The sequence below is a fragment of the Hippichthys cyanospilos genome, chromosome 1 (genome assembly GCF_059441005.1).
Source record: "Hippichthys cyanospilos isolate Australia breed blue-spotted pipefish chromosome 1, RoL_Hcya_1.0, whole genome shotgun sequence".
Classification (NCBI taxonomy): domain Eukaryota; kingdom Metazoa; phylum Chordata; class Actinopteri; order Syngnathiformes; family Syngnathidae; genus Hippichthys; species Hippichthys cyanospilos.
The window spans coordinates 21,492,564-21,508,916 of NC_142369.1; the positions used below are offsets into that span (position 1 = coordinate 21,492,564).

At 40.0% G+C, this 16,353-nt stretch overlaps 1 protein-coding gene across 1 annotated transcript in view; it reads right to left on the reverse strand.

The window, feature by feature from the left end:
• Nucleotides 1-6,322: 6,322 nt before the first annotated feature.
• The window catches only part of ipo11 (importin 11), a 106,265-nt gene continuing 96,234 nt past the window's right edge, over nucleotides 6,323-16,353 (reverse strand). Inside the window, exon 30 of the mRNA XM_088429193.1 lies at nucleotides 6,323-7,813. Within this exon, the coding sequence (XP_088285319.1) occupies nucleotides 7,649-7,813 (165 nt within the window). The 3' untranslated portion in view covers nucleotides 6,323-7,648. The remainder of the gene's footprint in view (nucleotides 7,814-16,353) is intronic.

Genomic DNA, 16,353 nt, shown 5'->3' on the forward strand with positions numbered 1-16,353 from the left:
AGCAGTGAGCGATAACTAAAGCCTTTTGAGCATTGATTTGGCGCTAACTGAGAAAGCAGCAATTAGAGCGGGGGGGCACTTTTTTTTTTTTGAGGACATGCGGTATGCATCTGTGTCAAGTATTTAGCTCTGCCTTCTGCATGAAAACTTTAGATGTTTGTTTGGGTAGGCGGCTGCATGGTTAATTATTTGATTACTTAGTTGTTTAATTAGGTTTAAATAGAGTGCATCCCAAAAAAAGTCGACTGTGCTTCTCTGTCCTTCACATTGATTATTCTCTAGTCACATTGGCCTGAGTGCCTTTAAATACTGAGCAACTGATAAGAGGATGTTTTAGAAGTAGAATGTCGGCGATAAGTGGATACCGCTGCCTTTTTTTCTCTTGGAGATGCCTTATCTGTCGTCTTTTGTGCATTTGCCGCTTATCAATGAGTCTTTTTTCCATTTCGGGGAGGATCAGGGAAGATTTACGGAATTCTGCCCGTTAATACTATCACGTCAGGGGGCCCGGTGATAACGCTGACACCCGCCACTGTTTGTGAGACAACAAACTGCAGAAAACGGGGACTATTTTGTTTGTAATAACCTGCACATAGCTCAAAGTGAGTTGATTGTGATTTAGGTGACTTTGAACATAAGTTTTATTTGCTGGTGCCAGACAGACTGGCCTGGTTTCGCAGCCTACAGGGATTTTTTTCTTCCCCCGTACACACATAAACGCATGCACATGCACACACGCGCGCGCGCAACCTTGAATCTTTAACCTTAACAAAAAAAGCAACAGGAGCAGCGGACCACTTCTGAGCACAAGAAATTGAGGTCATAATTCGCAGAGGAAAGATGATTGGAAAAACACTTCCTGCTCAGACTAGTCTATTTCTGCTGTGACATTAGGATGCTTGGGTCCCGACATGAAAGCAAAGATGCAGCCTGTTCTCTTTGCATTAATGGCTGCGATCCTGTAGAGAGGAATCTGATAGTTACTCCATCACAGGGGATCCGACCGCTCGCTCATTATATCGAAATGCTCTTTTCAATGGACCGATATCATTTTTACAGTTGCTCGTTTCATTGCTGTGAATGAAAAGCAAGGACGTGATGAGCAGAAAAAAAATATAGTCGTCGCAAAATGATAGCCTTTAGATTGTATTTGCTTCAATAAAATAAAAAATACACAGTAATAAAAGTCCACAATCTTTCTAATTTTAACATTAAAAAATTCTGTAACTGTAGAGGAAAACATTTTAAATGCTAAAATAGGCCACTATTTTTCAACACTGCTACTCAGGGGCCACATCAAACCATACACTCCCTAACCAGGAGTATGACAAAAAAGTTATCTATCTGCAAAAAAAATATTAGGCCGCCTCAGGCTGTTGTAAAAGGCAAAGCAGATATTATCTCAAAGGGCTTCACAAGTCCCCCAAACACCCCCAACTTAATCCCTTGGAGGCTAGGAAAAACTTAAAGAAACAAAACAAAACAAAAAAAAACCTTGAGAAGGGGCCACAGCTTGAAAAACATGAAGGCTTGTCAAAACAAATGACAACAAACTGTTTGGTCAATACCCAATTTTCTGTTCTGTGGAAGTCTTGAAATATGCCCGTTGGTGTTTATCACGTGAGAATTGAGACCTAAAGAAAGAAACTGAGAGGCTAGCCCGAGCCTGTTTTTTGAGGTAAATTTCCTCAGACATGCCAGATTCAAATGTTCAACTAATAAGCAAGCTTAGCAAAAGTCTGATTAAAAGGATACTTGAATCAGGTGTACCGGATGAGATTTACATGGAAAACATCGATGGGACGCAAAGTACCAGCCGCGTGTGATCCTTTTTTTTTTGGGTGCAATGAAAGCCATAGATGGACATATGCGGATCAGGTACTTTTCCGCGGAAATCAGATGATCACGATTGATAGGCCACCGCTTGGAGCATCACTGTTAATAACTAACGTTTGTTCATCTATCTATGACAATGACGTATGGTGACAGGAAGAACAATCAAGCGCTCTTCCACCGGATGGCGGACGTTCCAATTAATCAGCGCCCCCCATCTGTCGCCATTCACAAAACAAAATAATAGCTTCGCTTTCAACTAAATAATTCCACATTTCCCATTGAGTCAGTGTTTGCATGATTCAATCCAAACAAAATTTTTCTTTCCAATTTAAAATATGTGCCAAAGCTCAATAAAGGTTTGGAAAGTATTTGTTCCAGGGATGGCCACTATTTGAAGAAAACCTACACAGTTAACCATACACAGGGTTGTACAAGGCAAAAGGCACTCGTTTCATTTGTTTGTTATTGCCAGCCGCTACAACAAAATAGGTTGAAGAAAAGTAGATGTGACATGTCAGTCCCTTATTTCTTTCCCGCTCTTCAAAACTGACATTTTATTTTTCTCGCCTTCACAGCAGTAGCAGGAGGCTCATGAAATATTTGGCACTCAGCCGTGCATCAACTTGTCCCGCCATTGTTTTTTGCCGCTCTCGTCAATGAGCTTAGGTAACCGTAATGGATTTTCGCTACTCGGAGGAAAAAATGTCATTTATCTTGGCCCGACTAATTTTCTGCTTAGTGTGAGCGTGACGTATGGTCGGTTTTAATTACAAGCACCCTTTGTAATCAAAATCGAAGCAAAAAGGCAAAGTGGGACTCGCCCATACAGCAGCCGTCGATTGATATGGTCCGCCTGTAAAAAGAACAAACTAGCTCACAGCGAGGGGCAATTGCCTCAAAGGTCACTTTTAAAGCTCTTTTCCAGTCAATAGCACTCACGCGCACGTATCACACATGACTGCTTGCTTCGGCACGTACCCACCAATTGCACCATGCGCAGATGTCCTTTTATCCAGTTCTAGTGAAGGCTGAAAGGTTTTCTGTGGGAACATGGCAAGGAACCATAAACACACATTGACATCACGCGTTTTGTCCATAGCGATGGCTCGATCGGAAGGGGGGAATAGACAACCACGTAAATTCTTTTTATTTTATGTTTTACACCAGGCCTTCAACATATTGAAACTTATCAAAACAGAATTTGAATTTGTACTGTGAATGTGTTTGAATATGCAAATACAAGCAGACTTTTACGGATAATACGTGACATATTGTACTGTAGTGTCAAAGAAATATGCCTGGTAATGGCAATTAACTGGGTATGAACTGCGGCCCACAGCAGCTCCGGCGTGAGTGCGCTCTGCGCTTTCAGTAGGGCTCTAAAATTTAAAGAGTTACATTTTAAGATCAATTTCATAAAGCGTTACAAAATTAAAATGTAACGAAGGTTCTATTGACATCGTGCGGCAGCAGAAATTTTGGGGAGAATCTCCGGCACAAAGGCAAAGCTGGATGTTTATGAAGTTACTCGACGTCTCATTGGAGAAACAATAGCGCAATTTGCAAAGCCGAGTTCAAACGTGGTAATCGTTCTATATCTTTTTATGTAACAACATTGAAAAGCTGTAGGTGTAGTGCTGATGGGCAAGTGAGAATTTGTAATGGGGCATTAGATTTGGTGGCTTTGATCAGAAGTTGCAATTTAAACGAACAGTATATTAAGACAGTGGTGTGAAACCTGAGGCCCGGGGGATGACTAGCGTCAGCACGGAGGTTTAATCAGGCCCGCAAGATGATTTTGTGAAGCATCAAAACAGGATCGAACCCATTGACCATAATCATCCATCCATCCGCTTGTGCTTTATCCAAGGTCGGGTCATGAGGGCCACAGCTTGAGGAGCCCAGACTCCCCCCACCAGAAATTGGAACACTACTAGTGGATAGTCATTTCAAGAATTGACTCCATGAAAAGCTTCTGAGAAAATAGTTGCTCAACATGTACAAGCAGTGTAAAACTTTACAACTATTTCGTTAAAACATTTTGATCGCATGAATGCACTCTTTTGTGTTTGTATTTTTTTCTCATTTTATTTATGTGATAAAAAGTCCCATAAAACCTACGCAAGAATTGCCTAAGCTTTTTTTGCACAGTATGGTAAAAGAGCATCCTTCGCCTCTGTGCTGCAATGCAGCCGATAGTTGAAAAAGTCCCACGCACCTGCTGCGTAAGAGTGCAGCACAAGAAAAATGAGCGTCTGTGTGGAAGTGGACGGGCTGGCTGCAAACGTGTGAGCGGAATTCCTTAGAAGTCTCTTCGTACTCCATAAATCACTTAAGAGGCCAGCGTCCGGTAGTACATGGGCTCTTCTAAGACAAATTGGTGGAGGCTGGGTCACTAGCGACTGCCCACTGCATTATCGTCGGAGCGAGGGGAAACAAACAGTGACTCTTGCTGAAAAGGGCAATACATTTAATTGTTTCAAACTTGGGCCTAATGGGCTATGCTGTTGTTACAATGCAAACACCATTAACATTAGGAGTTCCAATGGCGTTCTCAAACTTTTTGGGGCCCAGGACATAAACCTTCCAAGTTCTAAATGCCATGTGGAATTAGAAAGTTGACGACTTTGGAGAAAAAGGGCTAAAAAATGCAGTGATTTTTAAGAGAGAAAAAAAACCCCAGCGAAAATAGCGGAATTTGTTTTGGTAAAGTCAAGATTCAGTGGGAAACATTTCTAAAAACTAGTTAATATTGTATATATTGAATTTTTTAGTGGAGTTAAAAAAATAACCAACTTTATTCTCTATATTACACATTTCATTAGGCTAGTCTCCAAAAACGAAAATTAGATTTATATCATTTATTTTCATTTTACTTATGTAATTATCGGTCAATTGAGAGGTTATTAGTGTGCATTAGTGTGCCCTGTGACAAGAAGGTTTAATGATAAATTATCATGGTTATCTCACATGCATTTGGCCACACAAAGAAAAAAAAAAAAGTCTGATGGTTCAAAACAATTTTGTTTTTCATTCAATGTAATACTTAAGCCACACAGTACTTAAAAATCATTCTGCTGTGTGCATGGTATGTGGAAGATGTGCTTTGGTGGGAAAATTCCTTATCGGATTAAATAAAATAAAATAAAAATCCCAGAATCTGAATGGTTTGAAAACTTGGCCCACAACTTCATGATAGAGAAAAGGTTATTTCCTCCTGAAGGTAGACCATTTGAGAACAGGAGTGCCAAACTCATTTAAGCTTGCGGGTCACGTGGAGAAATATCTATTTCTAAGTGGGCCTGACCAATAAAATCATGGTATATATTTCAAGTTTTGGAAATTTGCAATCATTTAATTGATTCCATTTCAATGAAAAACGGTCTAAATCTGACACACTGTCCCTTTAACACTGTGAGGCTCACAGCGTGAGCAGCATTTATGTCAACAAAGCTGCATTTTATTTATTTTCTGCTTTTTCTGATTTATTTTCTATTTTTTTCCCCGTGAGATCAAAACAAACACGGTGGACAAAAATTTCTAAGTAGTCAATTTTTGTTGACTAAAAGAGTAAATGGACGACTATTAATATTTTGATGTAAAAAAGCGACGCGTCCAAGGGCAGCACGTTGATTTGAAAGTATGCGTCCCTGTTAAAAATTATGTGTCTATATATAGAGATAGAGCGAGAGAGAGAGAGAGAGAGAGAGAGAGAGAAGCAGAAGTTGATTACTGTATTTTCCGCACTATAAGGCACACCTAAAAGCCTTAAATTTTTTTTTAAAAGCTGATGGTGGGCCTTCTAACCGCCGGTGCGGCTTATATATGGATCAACATTGAGATTGGGATTCGTAGATGGGGAATGAAATGATAAAGTAAGCTTTACCCGTTTCTTTTGTGTTTACAGTTGAACAAGGTTGGTCATTATTTTTCTATTGAGAGTTTAGAGTTATTGTTTGACTTATTATTGTTATCACTTTGAGTATTACTATATCGTGATTGAAAAAGTTTAAAAATATGTCATCAATTGAGGGTGCGCCTTATAATCCGGTGCGCCTTATATATAGAAGCGTTTTGAAATATGTCATTAATTGAGGGTGCACCTTATAATCCGGTGTGGAAAATGCGGTACTTTGAGGCAATTTTGCAACATAATTCTGCTTCATGCTTTAAAAACAGCTCAGCTTGAAGCAGTGCAGTTTAACTCCAAGCACAATAATAGACAAATCAAACAAAGACCCTATGACAGTTTCAATCAATAAAAAGCGGATTTTGCGATCCCGCTCCTGTTTTGATGTCCTTCAAGGCAGCGGGTGAGTGTATATCCTATGATAATATGTTGACTGATATAGGTGGAACCATTACTGCAAAAAGCAGCTGGGCGAGAAAAGCAACATGACGCTTGGGATGATGAAATCACAGTAAACACCAATTTCACAAAAGTGCTTCCTTCTTCTGCAATTCAACATTTTGGCTTATTGAAAGCTTTAGGGGGGAGTAAAGAACCATTTTTATTGTGTTTTTACACCCCCGACCCAACAAACAAATAAAATCCAACAGGAAAGCTCCACTGTCATCATGTTAACAGAACGCAAGCTGAGAGATCCTCCAGTGTTAACGGAAGCACCAAAGACACTTTGAAGAAACGAGAGTCTAGCGTGCCAAGCAAAAGGCCGTAAGGCTGACTTGCACTCGGCAGTAGGCCGCATGTTTATTTCCTTCCTGTGTAAAACTAAAGCTCTTATGAAATAATACAAACTTTCTAATATAACTGCAATTATAAAGCTGAACAAATGAGTTTAGGTTTCCGCATGAAGTCCAATTTTTCAACAATCGGTGTCAGAGTTCAAAAATAAGGACTGACTGTATGTTAGAATACAGAATACTGGTTTCACCGCTAAATCAAATGTGTTTTTGCTATTAGTGGTAAAACAAAAGTCAAAATAAGGCGCACGCATATGCCTTGTGGTGCACGTACCTTATAATGACACAAAACATGACTTATGCGAAGGCATCCTGCTGATATACACTGTTGAAAAACACATAGCAGTGATGAGAAGGAAGTTTTTGGTTATTAAAGTGCACCGACACGCCCACAATTAGCAGCAGTACATGTATACATAATGTGGTTCCGCATTCCGCTTGAAAAAAAAAATCACCAATTTTCTAGATTAAAACAAAACAAACTTTCAGTAGTTACTTCAACTTGACCTCTGGTCATGACAAAATAATCACTTCAAAATATGCTGGGGCGGAAAAGAAAATTAAAAACAAACAAAACCAACAGTCATGCAGATTATTTTCCGTATTTTACATACATACAAAAATTACATTTCTTTTTTTTGGTATGTTATTTTTTTTTTTTAAAGAACGGATTTCGTGAACACCGCTACAGGTCCTTCTGGTTACCTTTCATCCACATTTTGGCTGCAGCCGATAGAAGATTGCTTTGAACAGTTCCTGGCATTAGTACTCTTCCACTCATTCCATTTGAAAAGCACACACGGAAGAAACGGCAAGTTGAAAAGCTTGAGATTGATAAAACCACGAAACGTACAAACTCGACACTCATTTCTTTCAAAAAGGAACTTAACGCATTCTAGTTTGGTAACGGGGAGATGTTAGGCATTCGTGGGGGAACGGAGGACACTAGTGAATATAGATAAGGCATACAATGGGCAGCGTTTGGGAAGATCTGGATTAGGGATCCACACGTTGGGTTGAGTCTCTGTTTTCATTAAAGGAAAGAAGGTGTTGAGGATTAAACGGCAACGGTGTGTTGTGAACGGTGGCGCAGGATTGTGGATTAGGTTCAGAAGCCCTGCAGGAACTCCTGGAGTTGCCTTACGAGCTCCGTGTCCACAGTCTCCATGAGGCCGCTAAAGCCCTGGTCCCCCAGAAGGGTCTGCTGAGCCTTCAGTTTCTCGTAGACAAACTGCTGGAGCGAGACACTGTGTACGGGGTCCTCCAGGGCCAACTGCAATATAACAAGACAACATTTTTGTTTTGAATACTGAATTCGAGAGAAAAGTGCGGCCACTGTACTCAACCTGACTTGACCTGAGGTGTGCGTGATACGGAAGCTCGAGGGCAAAAAGCGCTGAAGCAAAAAGTGGAGGAAAATAGCGATTATAAGATTTTTTTTTTTAATCGTCTGTAACAATAAGTTTGAATCAATCGAAAAAAAATATATATATATACACTATGCATGTATGTATATAGTGTGGTTGGGGTTTTTCCACTTTGACGCAGTTGAGGGTATCAGATTCCCTGCTGAGAAGTGGCATAACAGAAGGCAAGCGTGAAATGTATCAAACATTCATGTAATTATCTTCAGCATGCCACAAGATAATTAAATGCATGGTCGTGTCACATCAATAATTACTATGAAGGGCAAAGGGCAGTGATTGCGGTTGTGATTGTTTTTGCTAAGCATCATGCCATGGATCCAATGTTCACTCTATTGATTCAAGACCTTCGGTCAAATTCAAAGTCTCCTATTCTGCAAGACAGTGAGTCAGTAAAAAGTGGGACAACACTGGCTTCAAAGGCTAGTGAGTGACAGACTAATTGTCAGCAGTGTCCCTACCACTACTACCTATCCCAAAATAACGAAAAGTGGCATATTATGGAACGCCTCATTTTAAAGACTTTACAAGAGAAAATGCGCAGGGGCCAACCATTCAGCTTCCATTGCTTTCATTTTGCATGGCATTTATTCTGCGTAACCTTGTCATAAAGTTTTGTTTGGCAGTAGGGATATAACTATGATATTTCAATATTATTCATATGAATTGATATGAATGTTTATTAAGAATGATATTGTCATTGTTCCAATATTAAAAGTAGCACATTTGTCACGCTTGGGTTCTCTCTGGGAGCTCCGGCCTCGGCCCACATTCCAAAAACATGCATTGCAGGTGTATTGGACTCTCAAAATTGTCCTTAGGTGTGATTGGGTACGTGAATGGTTGTTCATCTCTGTGTGCCCTGCGATTGGCTGCGAACCACCGCCCACTGACTGAAGACTGCTGGGATAGCCACCAAGTAGACAGCGACCCTAGTGAGGATAAGCGGCTGCAGATAATGGATGGATGGATACCCAGTTTATTCTGCTTGGTCGGTATAGAAAATAAAATTTCCATTATCTACAGTGACAGTTGCAGCAGGGTGACAGTTCCAAGGTTCAAAGTCATTAAGCTGGTGACGGGAATGACCAGAAAATGATTTTCAACCACATTTCCAGTTGCCACAGAAATTATTCTCCATCCGTTTAATTCCTGAAATTGATGTCAGCATAACGTTGCTGTGGTAAGTCGATAGGAAATACATTGGACGAAAACCGTAGTGTTTCACACTGAGAAACTACTGTGGAAAAAGGCAACAAAGATGAATTGCAGTCTCAAATGTTGATGTCCACCACAAAACCAGAGGTAGAAAAAAAATGTTTCCTGTATTCAGCAACTGGCAGAACAATAACAAGAAAAAAGTAAACACAAGATTTAAAATATAAATACAGAAACCCAGATTGTTTTTGTGAGTGAAAATATGGGTAACTCCAAAGCAGAGCAACGTAGAATACAAATTACAAAGAGTAGTGGCGCATCAGCTGCCCTACTTACAGGCAGGTGTTTTGAGAGAGAGATCCCATCTTTGTATAAATAACGTGACCTTTTATTTCAGTGCGACAGAATGAAAACTACAAAGATGGAATGAATGAATATGTTCCAATCTTAAACTCTGACTAATACAAAACCTGAAGTGCTCAGGCATCGCTCTAAGGAACATTTGAACTTAGCCATACCATAAGATGTTGCCAAAGCCCTGGCTAAAAGGAAAATAGCAGTTGGTTTCATAAAAGTACATTGAAGTGGTGCGACAAATTTCCTGACATGCAAGCATTTATTTTTAAGAGCAAGATAGATGAGTTTGACACATTTAAGTTTTCGGGAATTGCGGTTTCTCTTTAATTTTCTGTTGAAACAATAATTATACGCGAGTGGAAAAATTGCATTTATATTATTTAATTTGTAAAGTACTTGCAAGTTTCACTATTGGTGGCAGGGTTCTGTTTCTCTTCCTCATAGGTGGTTTCCTCATAGGAAGGAAACAACTGTGTATGCAGTACAATATTGCTGGTGGCATTTTATAGGTTGTTTTGAAATGACTATGTTGACGACTGTCAAAATGTACATGGTGGAACTAATCATTTTGCAGAGATAAAGCTTAATGAGAATTTATGTGACTTTTGAGGACTAATTATCCAGCAAATTTTAGCTTACATCTAAACAACACCACTTTTGGGAACTTCAAGACTCAATAGTTTTATTGTCATATGCAAAGTAATACTACACAATTAAATTCTTAATCGGTTCACTTTCCGCTGCAGACTACATTTCACAATCGAGCAAAGAATTAAGTAGGCAAAAACATATAAACAAAAAAACAGTAATAGAGCAATAAGGACATTAATAATGAACCACTAATAAATGAATAGACATACATTTTGAGCATATTATGGAATACAGTAGATGGCGTGGAAGAAACTGTGTACATATGAGGATGATCGTGCAAAATATCATGCAAAATATTATGTATTTAGCAGCTTTCTTGCACTGTGCAGGATTTGTAAGGTGCATGTGTGCGTGCGGTGAGGTGACTGGTTTAGTGCGTGTCCTGTTACATGAATGAATTCGTTCTTCTCCACTCAACAAACTAAACATGCTTGGTTGTTGTTTCTCCATCAATCCTGCCTTTTGAAACCGGGTCTGTGTACAGCGTCTCTTTTAATCACCTAATCAGCCAAAGTTGCATTTGTCCTCACTGTAGACGTCCATAAACGGAGGAGTAAAGGGCATGAAAAGAATAATTTGGAGCCCTTGGAGAGCAACATTATTGTGAATGGCATTTCTTGGTCCCTTGCCAATCATGACACTTGTATACAGCTCATTAGCTTCCTGCCATTACAGAGCAATCAAACTCCCAAAGAGTGGATGCTTGGGTTTCTTAATGAGAAAAGGATATAACCATCATAAATTACAGTGACTTGTATGTACTCTGCTCTGTTTGTGTTTGAAAGCATGATGGCTGAGAGAAGGTGTGAGTTTATTGGCTGAAACGTTAGGAACCATTTCTTATGGGTGAAATTACAGCAATCTTCCTTAATAATTACTCTACAAAGGCAACATTTTAATCTTTCATAAATTACAAAAAGAACTTTACCTTCATTTCTTTTCATCTATTTTATATATATATATATAATAACTGTTCGAAGGAGTGAGCTATTAAGGTCCTTATTTAAGGTAGAGTTCTAGAGATGGGCATCTTGATGGGATTTTAAGAAATTTATGATACATTAATATATGACTGTTTTAAATGTACTTTCGATGGATTCATAGCATTTGAATTTTCTTCACTTCTCTCTTGAGAACTTGTGCCATGGCAGGTGGCTTAGCAGATCGACTACTTATCACGCTATTCTTTTACAGACATCAACTCTCTTAAGGCTAAATCAAAAGTGCCTCTTGTAGTGACAGCCAAGATGTGAACTCTGTTTTGCAACAAGTGATTGCAAACGTTTATTCAGCAATTAATTCCATACAACAACAAAAAAACAAACAAAAACAAAATAAAAACACCATAGACACACACACACACACACACGCACACACACTATAGTAAGCTTAAAAGAATAGTTTAGTTGGGAACGCGGCCTGAGTGAATGCCAAACTTCAAGCTCCAAATGATGAGTCTCGGCTTGCCGTTATTTGTTAGAGTGAGTAGACAACATATCTCAGGAAGTTCTACACTATATTCAATCACGTTAAAATGTGGATACACCTTGAGCACCTTTTATTGGTACGGTGTATGCTGTGTGCTCACTCCACTGCGTTTAAATCGGGCAGTGAGACAGAGTACAAAGCTGCAAAGTACTGACTGAAAAGACCATCACTGGCTAAGAAGCAATACAGGGACAAGCTAGACAGCTTCTATTCCACTGCTGACCACGGGCACATGTGGCAGGGTTTACAGCATACAGTGTGTGTGTGTGTGTGTATATATATATATATATATATATATTATATATATATATCCCCCCCCCCCCCCCCCAGTATTAGACTGAAGTGAAAAACCAGTTCAAATTCGAGTGTTGACAAGGTCCCCCAATGATATGGCTTGGACATTTAGCCACAAAAACTAATCAGTAAGTGAAATTTGAGGAAATTCTCCCAGATAACATTTAACAGACTGGGGCAACCATAAAATCAGATGGCATGCTGGTTGCGAGTGAGATAAAATGTAGTGATTATCACTGTACAGATTTACCACGTGTCATCGACACAGTGTGCGGATGCGGCACGCACCCACTCACGTGGGGTAATGAGCCGCACGGCTGTCTGATGAATTCCAGCATAAACGAGAAGTGTTGCAGACAGCACGGGGTTGACTGGATTACACCGCAGGCTGATGTGTTAATTCTGTTAGCTAATTTTTGACAAAACATATGCGACTCCGACCAGCCGCAAAGCCTCTTGCAACAACAACACAGTTCTTAAGCTGTCACGTTTGATGAAGAGCAGACAACGTAATCGATTCGACACTGTCAATCTCCTTTTGTTAGAAATTTGAACTGTACGAGGTGTCATAACAGTGCCTGACCCACGGAGGACTGACAGGAGGAGATTGAACCTGAATCTGTGGAGCTCTTTGAGACTTCAGTGATTTAGGGCTATACAAATAAAATTTGATTGATTGAATTTGATTGATTGAACCTGAGCTCTGGAATGTCTCTAATTAATTGGTCAATACAATGAATCCTTTAAAAGTTTGTTCCCAGATACTCATGTCTTGCACACAAAGGGGAGCATTAATGACCAAAATGAACAGTTAGCATACCTACTTTGAAATGTCTCCTGACATTTACACATTGAGAAAAAGCTTTTAAAATACTTGCGAATGAAGCAAAACATCGATTATTCAGAATTCAGAATGGGTGTTGCATAGTAATGTAATGCATTGGCACAAAGCATATCAACTCTGATTTGATATATTCCAAGGGCATCAGTATGTCATTGATTGTATTCCATGGATGCAAGGCATGACTTTTTTTTGGACTTAATTCAAGGAAAAACCTTCTAATTTAATCACAGACCAAAAGCAATGGTTGGAATTTTTTTTATGGGGTGGCCAGGGTGTCACAATACCACAGTTAGGAGTGGTCACGAGTGGCATGTGCAGTCAAGATTCCATTAAATAAAATGTAAACATTGCAGAAAAAACCACAAAAATCCAATTTTTATAGGCGTGGGGAGAGACTGACAGGTTGGCCTTGGCCACCCATGGCCACCATCTCGCTACGACACAGTTGCAGGGGGTAGTGTAAATGTTTAGATTTTCATTTCAAGAAGAAAAGTAGGTCCATAAGAAGGCAGTCCCTTGCTTAGAGCTCTCTTAACTCGGAAGTTTGTCATTACCCGAGTTGGAGGCACACGTCCGACGAAGTGAATGGGTTCCTGGTTGGACTGCGGATCCTTCTCGTTCTACAGCACAATGACCAAATGGCGCACGTGACACACCATCAGAGGGCCTCCACTGGGCCCAACCTCACACCGGTGTGCATTCAGGGCCAAAGACATGGCGACCACGCACGCAAATGCTGCCCGCCTGAGTAGGAGCACAAAAGACCGACGTGCGCCTCACAAGCGTGGGCACACCAGAGTGTAACATTATTTTGAAGACAGTTAGTTTTTTTATTTGTTTTTATGCATTTGTGTAATATGTGTTTGTATAAATTTGGAGATGACATACATTGTGTGGAAGTAGAGGAAAATGAAGCTGTGGTTGATCGCTATTCCTGTCGTTTTGTGTTATTTAGCAGGAAGACAGTACAAATACATATCACAGCTCCAGTGCAATGGTGATCCACAGTAACACGAGTGAGCAGGAAGGGTATAACATGACAACGGGGTCCTCATTTGGTCCTCATGCTTGGTATACAGCTTGTTCCAAATATATTTGGGACCCACTGAGAGCAATTGATTCTCAGTTTAGCTATTCCATGTGTTTAGATGAGGCGTAAAGTCCAAAAGTGCAAACATGCTAATTTTGAGCCCTGAAGATAGCCTTGTCTAAATTATTCAGTACAACTCATTTGATTGACACCAGAGTGGAATAGGAATAAAATGGATAAAAACAATTTCATGCATGTTTGGGCAATATGACATTAGCAAGCTCATTTGATTGGGGACGATGGACTGGCAGAAGATAAAACAGAGCATAAACTTGGTAAGTTTCTATGCTGAGTAAAAGAAATAAATGCAGCAGGCCGTTTGAAGGAAGAAAAAGATTCATGCTGAAGAAGAAACCAAAAGTGTTCTACCCTTTTGTGAAGTGGGTCTACGGCAACACTGAGTGGAGGGAAACATGGACAAGTGACACACAAAAACAATCTACTTGGTGATTCACAGCACAAACAATATGATAGAAAGCGGCAAGTTGAGCTGAAGAGAGGCTTGAGGATGAAGTGGACTCGAGGGATGATGGAAAAACAACACAAATAGTGAGTGGCCTCCAATGGTTTGTCAAAGTCATAGATAAAAGTGGAGGTTTGGTACAAGAGATTAATCGGATGGTGAAAAAAAGAAAGAGAAATTTGGGGAATTGCCGTTGTGAGCGGTAGATGAAAATAAACTGCATGAAGGCGTTTGCACACCACCCTTCTATTTGTTGGATTATTTTACAACATTGATTCATTCACATAAGAAAGGATGGATTTGCAATGATGGAGATGTGAGTGTCTCATTCATACAGTATAGTGAGGATGCAGCATCACAAACAAATGGGATTTCACTAAAAACAACAATGACTGCTTCTTGTTCATCATCTGTTAACTGTGTTAAAAGACAGTTGGACAATGTCCAAATGGTAAGGCAGACACTGACGTGACATTAATAAAATTGTCCTGACAGATCAATAAAATCATTACCTTAAAAGACCGCGCCTAGACTTAATCGATGGCTGAGGTGAGACCTGTTAGAAGGATCTAACAGACCAAAATGGATTGATGAAGAATGCACAAAAAACACTCCTCATTGCTTATCTGGGCCTTCTTTTATGGTCTCTTGATTTAGTGGGAGGATTACAATTTGATTGCAGTCATTTGCTCAGGAAATGAGGCTGCACAAATTGGAATATGCGTTGCTAATAGGAATTGGTAGCGGGCATAAATGTCGGTTACCACACTGACAATTGGAAGTGTCCACGCGTTCAATTACATGGCTAAACACGGAGTGTGGTCCACACTTACTGTATGTGTGCGGACACCCACACATTATAAATATATTACATGTACATAACATATTTCATTTGATTTACATATTTACTACAGCTGTTCCTTAATTATTGTGAGAAATCATTAACATGATCGGTATCTTCACATAAACTAGTGCCCTTTGTATTAGTCAGTACCAAAGAAGTAGCTCTCATTTCCAAAAAGGTTGGTGACCCCTGAACTACGGTCTACGGGGAGAATACATATTTGATGTAGTGCTGATTTTTTAAGTTTTCCCAAAGTAATTGTAGGTAGAGGTGTAGAGGTCTGTAATTTGTATCAAAGGTACAGTACAAAACAAACATCCCCCAAAACACATTGCAACGCATTTTATTTCATGACATAAGTATTTGATACATCAGACAAACAGAACTCAATATTTGGTACTGACACCATTGTTTGCAATTATAGAGATCAGACGTTTTCTATAGGTTGGCCCACTCTTCCAAACAGATCTTCTCCAGAGTGTTGAGGCTTCGGGGCTGATGCTGGACAACACTGACTTTCAGCACTCTCTATAAAGATTTTCTATTGGATTCAGATCTGGAGATTGGGTAGGCAACCCCAGGACCTTGAGACGATTCCTACGGAGCCGCTCTTGAGTTGCCCTGGCTATGTGTTTCGGGTCAATGTCATGCTGGAAGACCAAGTCACGACCCATCTTCAATGCTCTTACTGAAAGTAGGAATTTGTTGGCCAAGATCACGCAATATATGTCCTCATCCATTCTCCCTTCAATACTGCGCAGTCGTCCCATTCCCTTTGCAGAAAAGCATCCTCAAAGTGTTTCTATGATGTTTCTACCTCCATGTTAAACAGCCGGGATGGTGTTCTTGGATATGAACTCATCCTTCCTCTCCCTCCAAAAATGGCGGATGGAATTTTGACCAAAAAGCTCCCTTCACAAGATGACCTTTTCCCATTCCTCTTCTGGCTCATACAGCAAACTTCCGAAAGGCCTTGACATGCGCTGGCTTGAGCAGGGAGACCTTGTGTGCACTGTAGGATTTTAATGAATGATGCTGGAGTGTGTTACTGATGGCTTTCTTGAACTTCTTCCGTTTTCTGAGAATTGCATCAACAGTTTTTGCAAATTGTCCTGTAGTCCAGAGGTTCAGCCCCATACTATATTGAACTTGTCATGGCCTGTATGAGTTGGCTAATGTTGTTTTGCTTCCCTTTTCAGG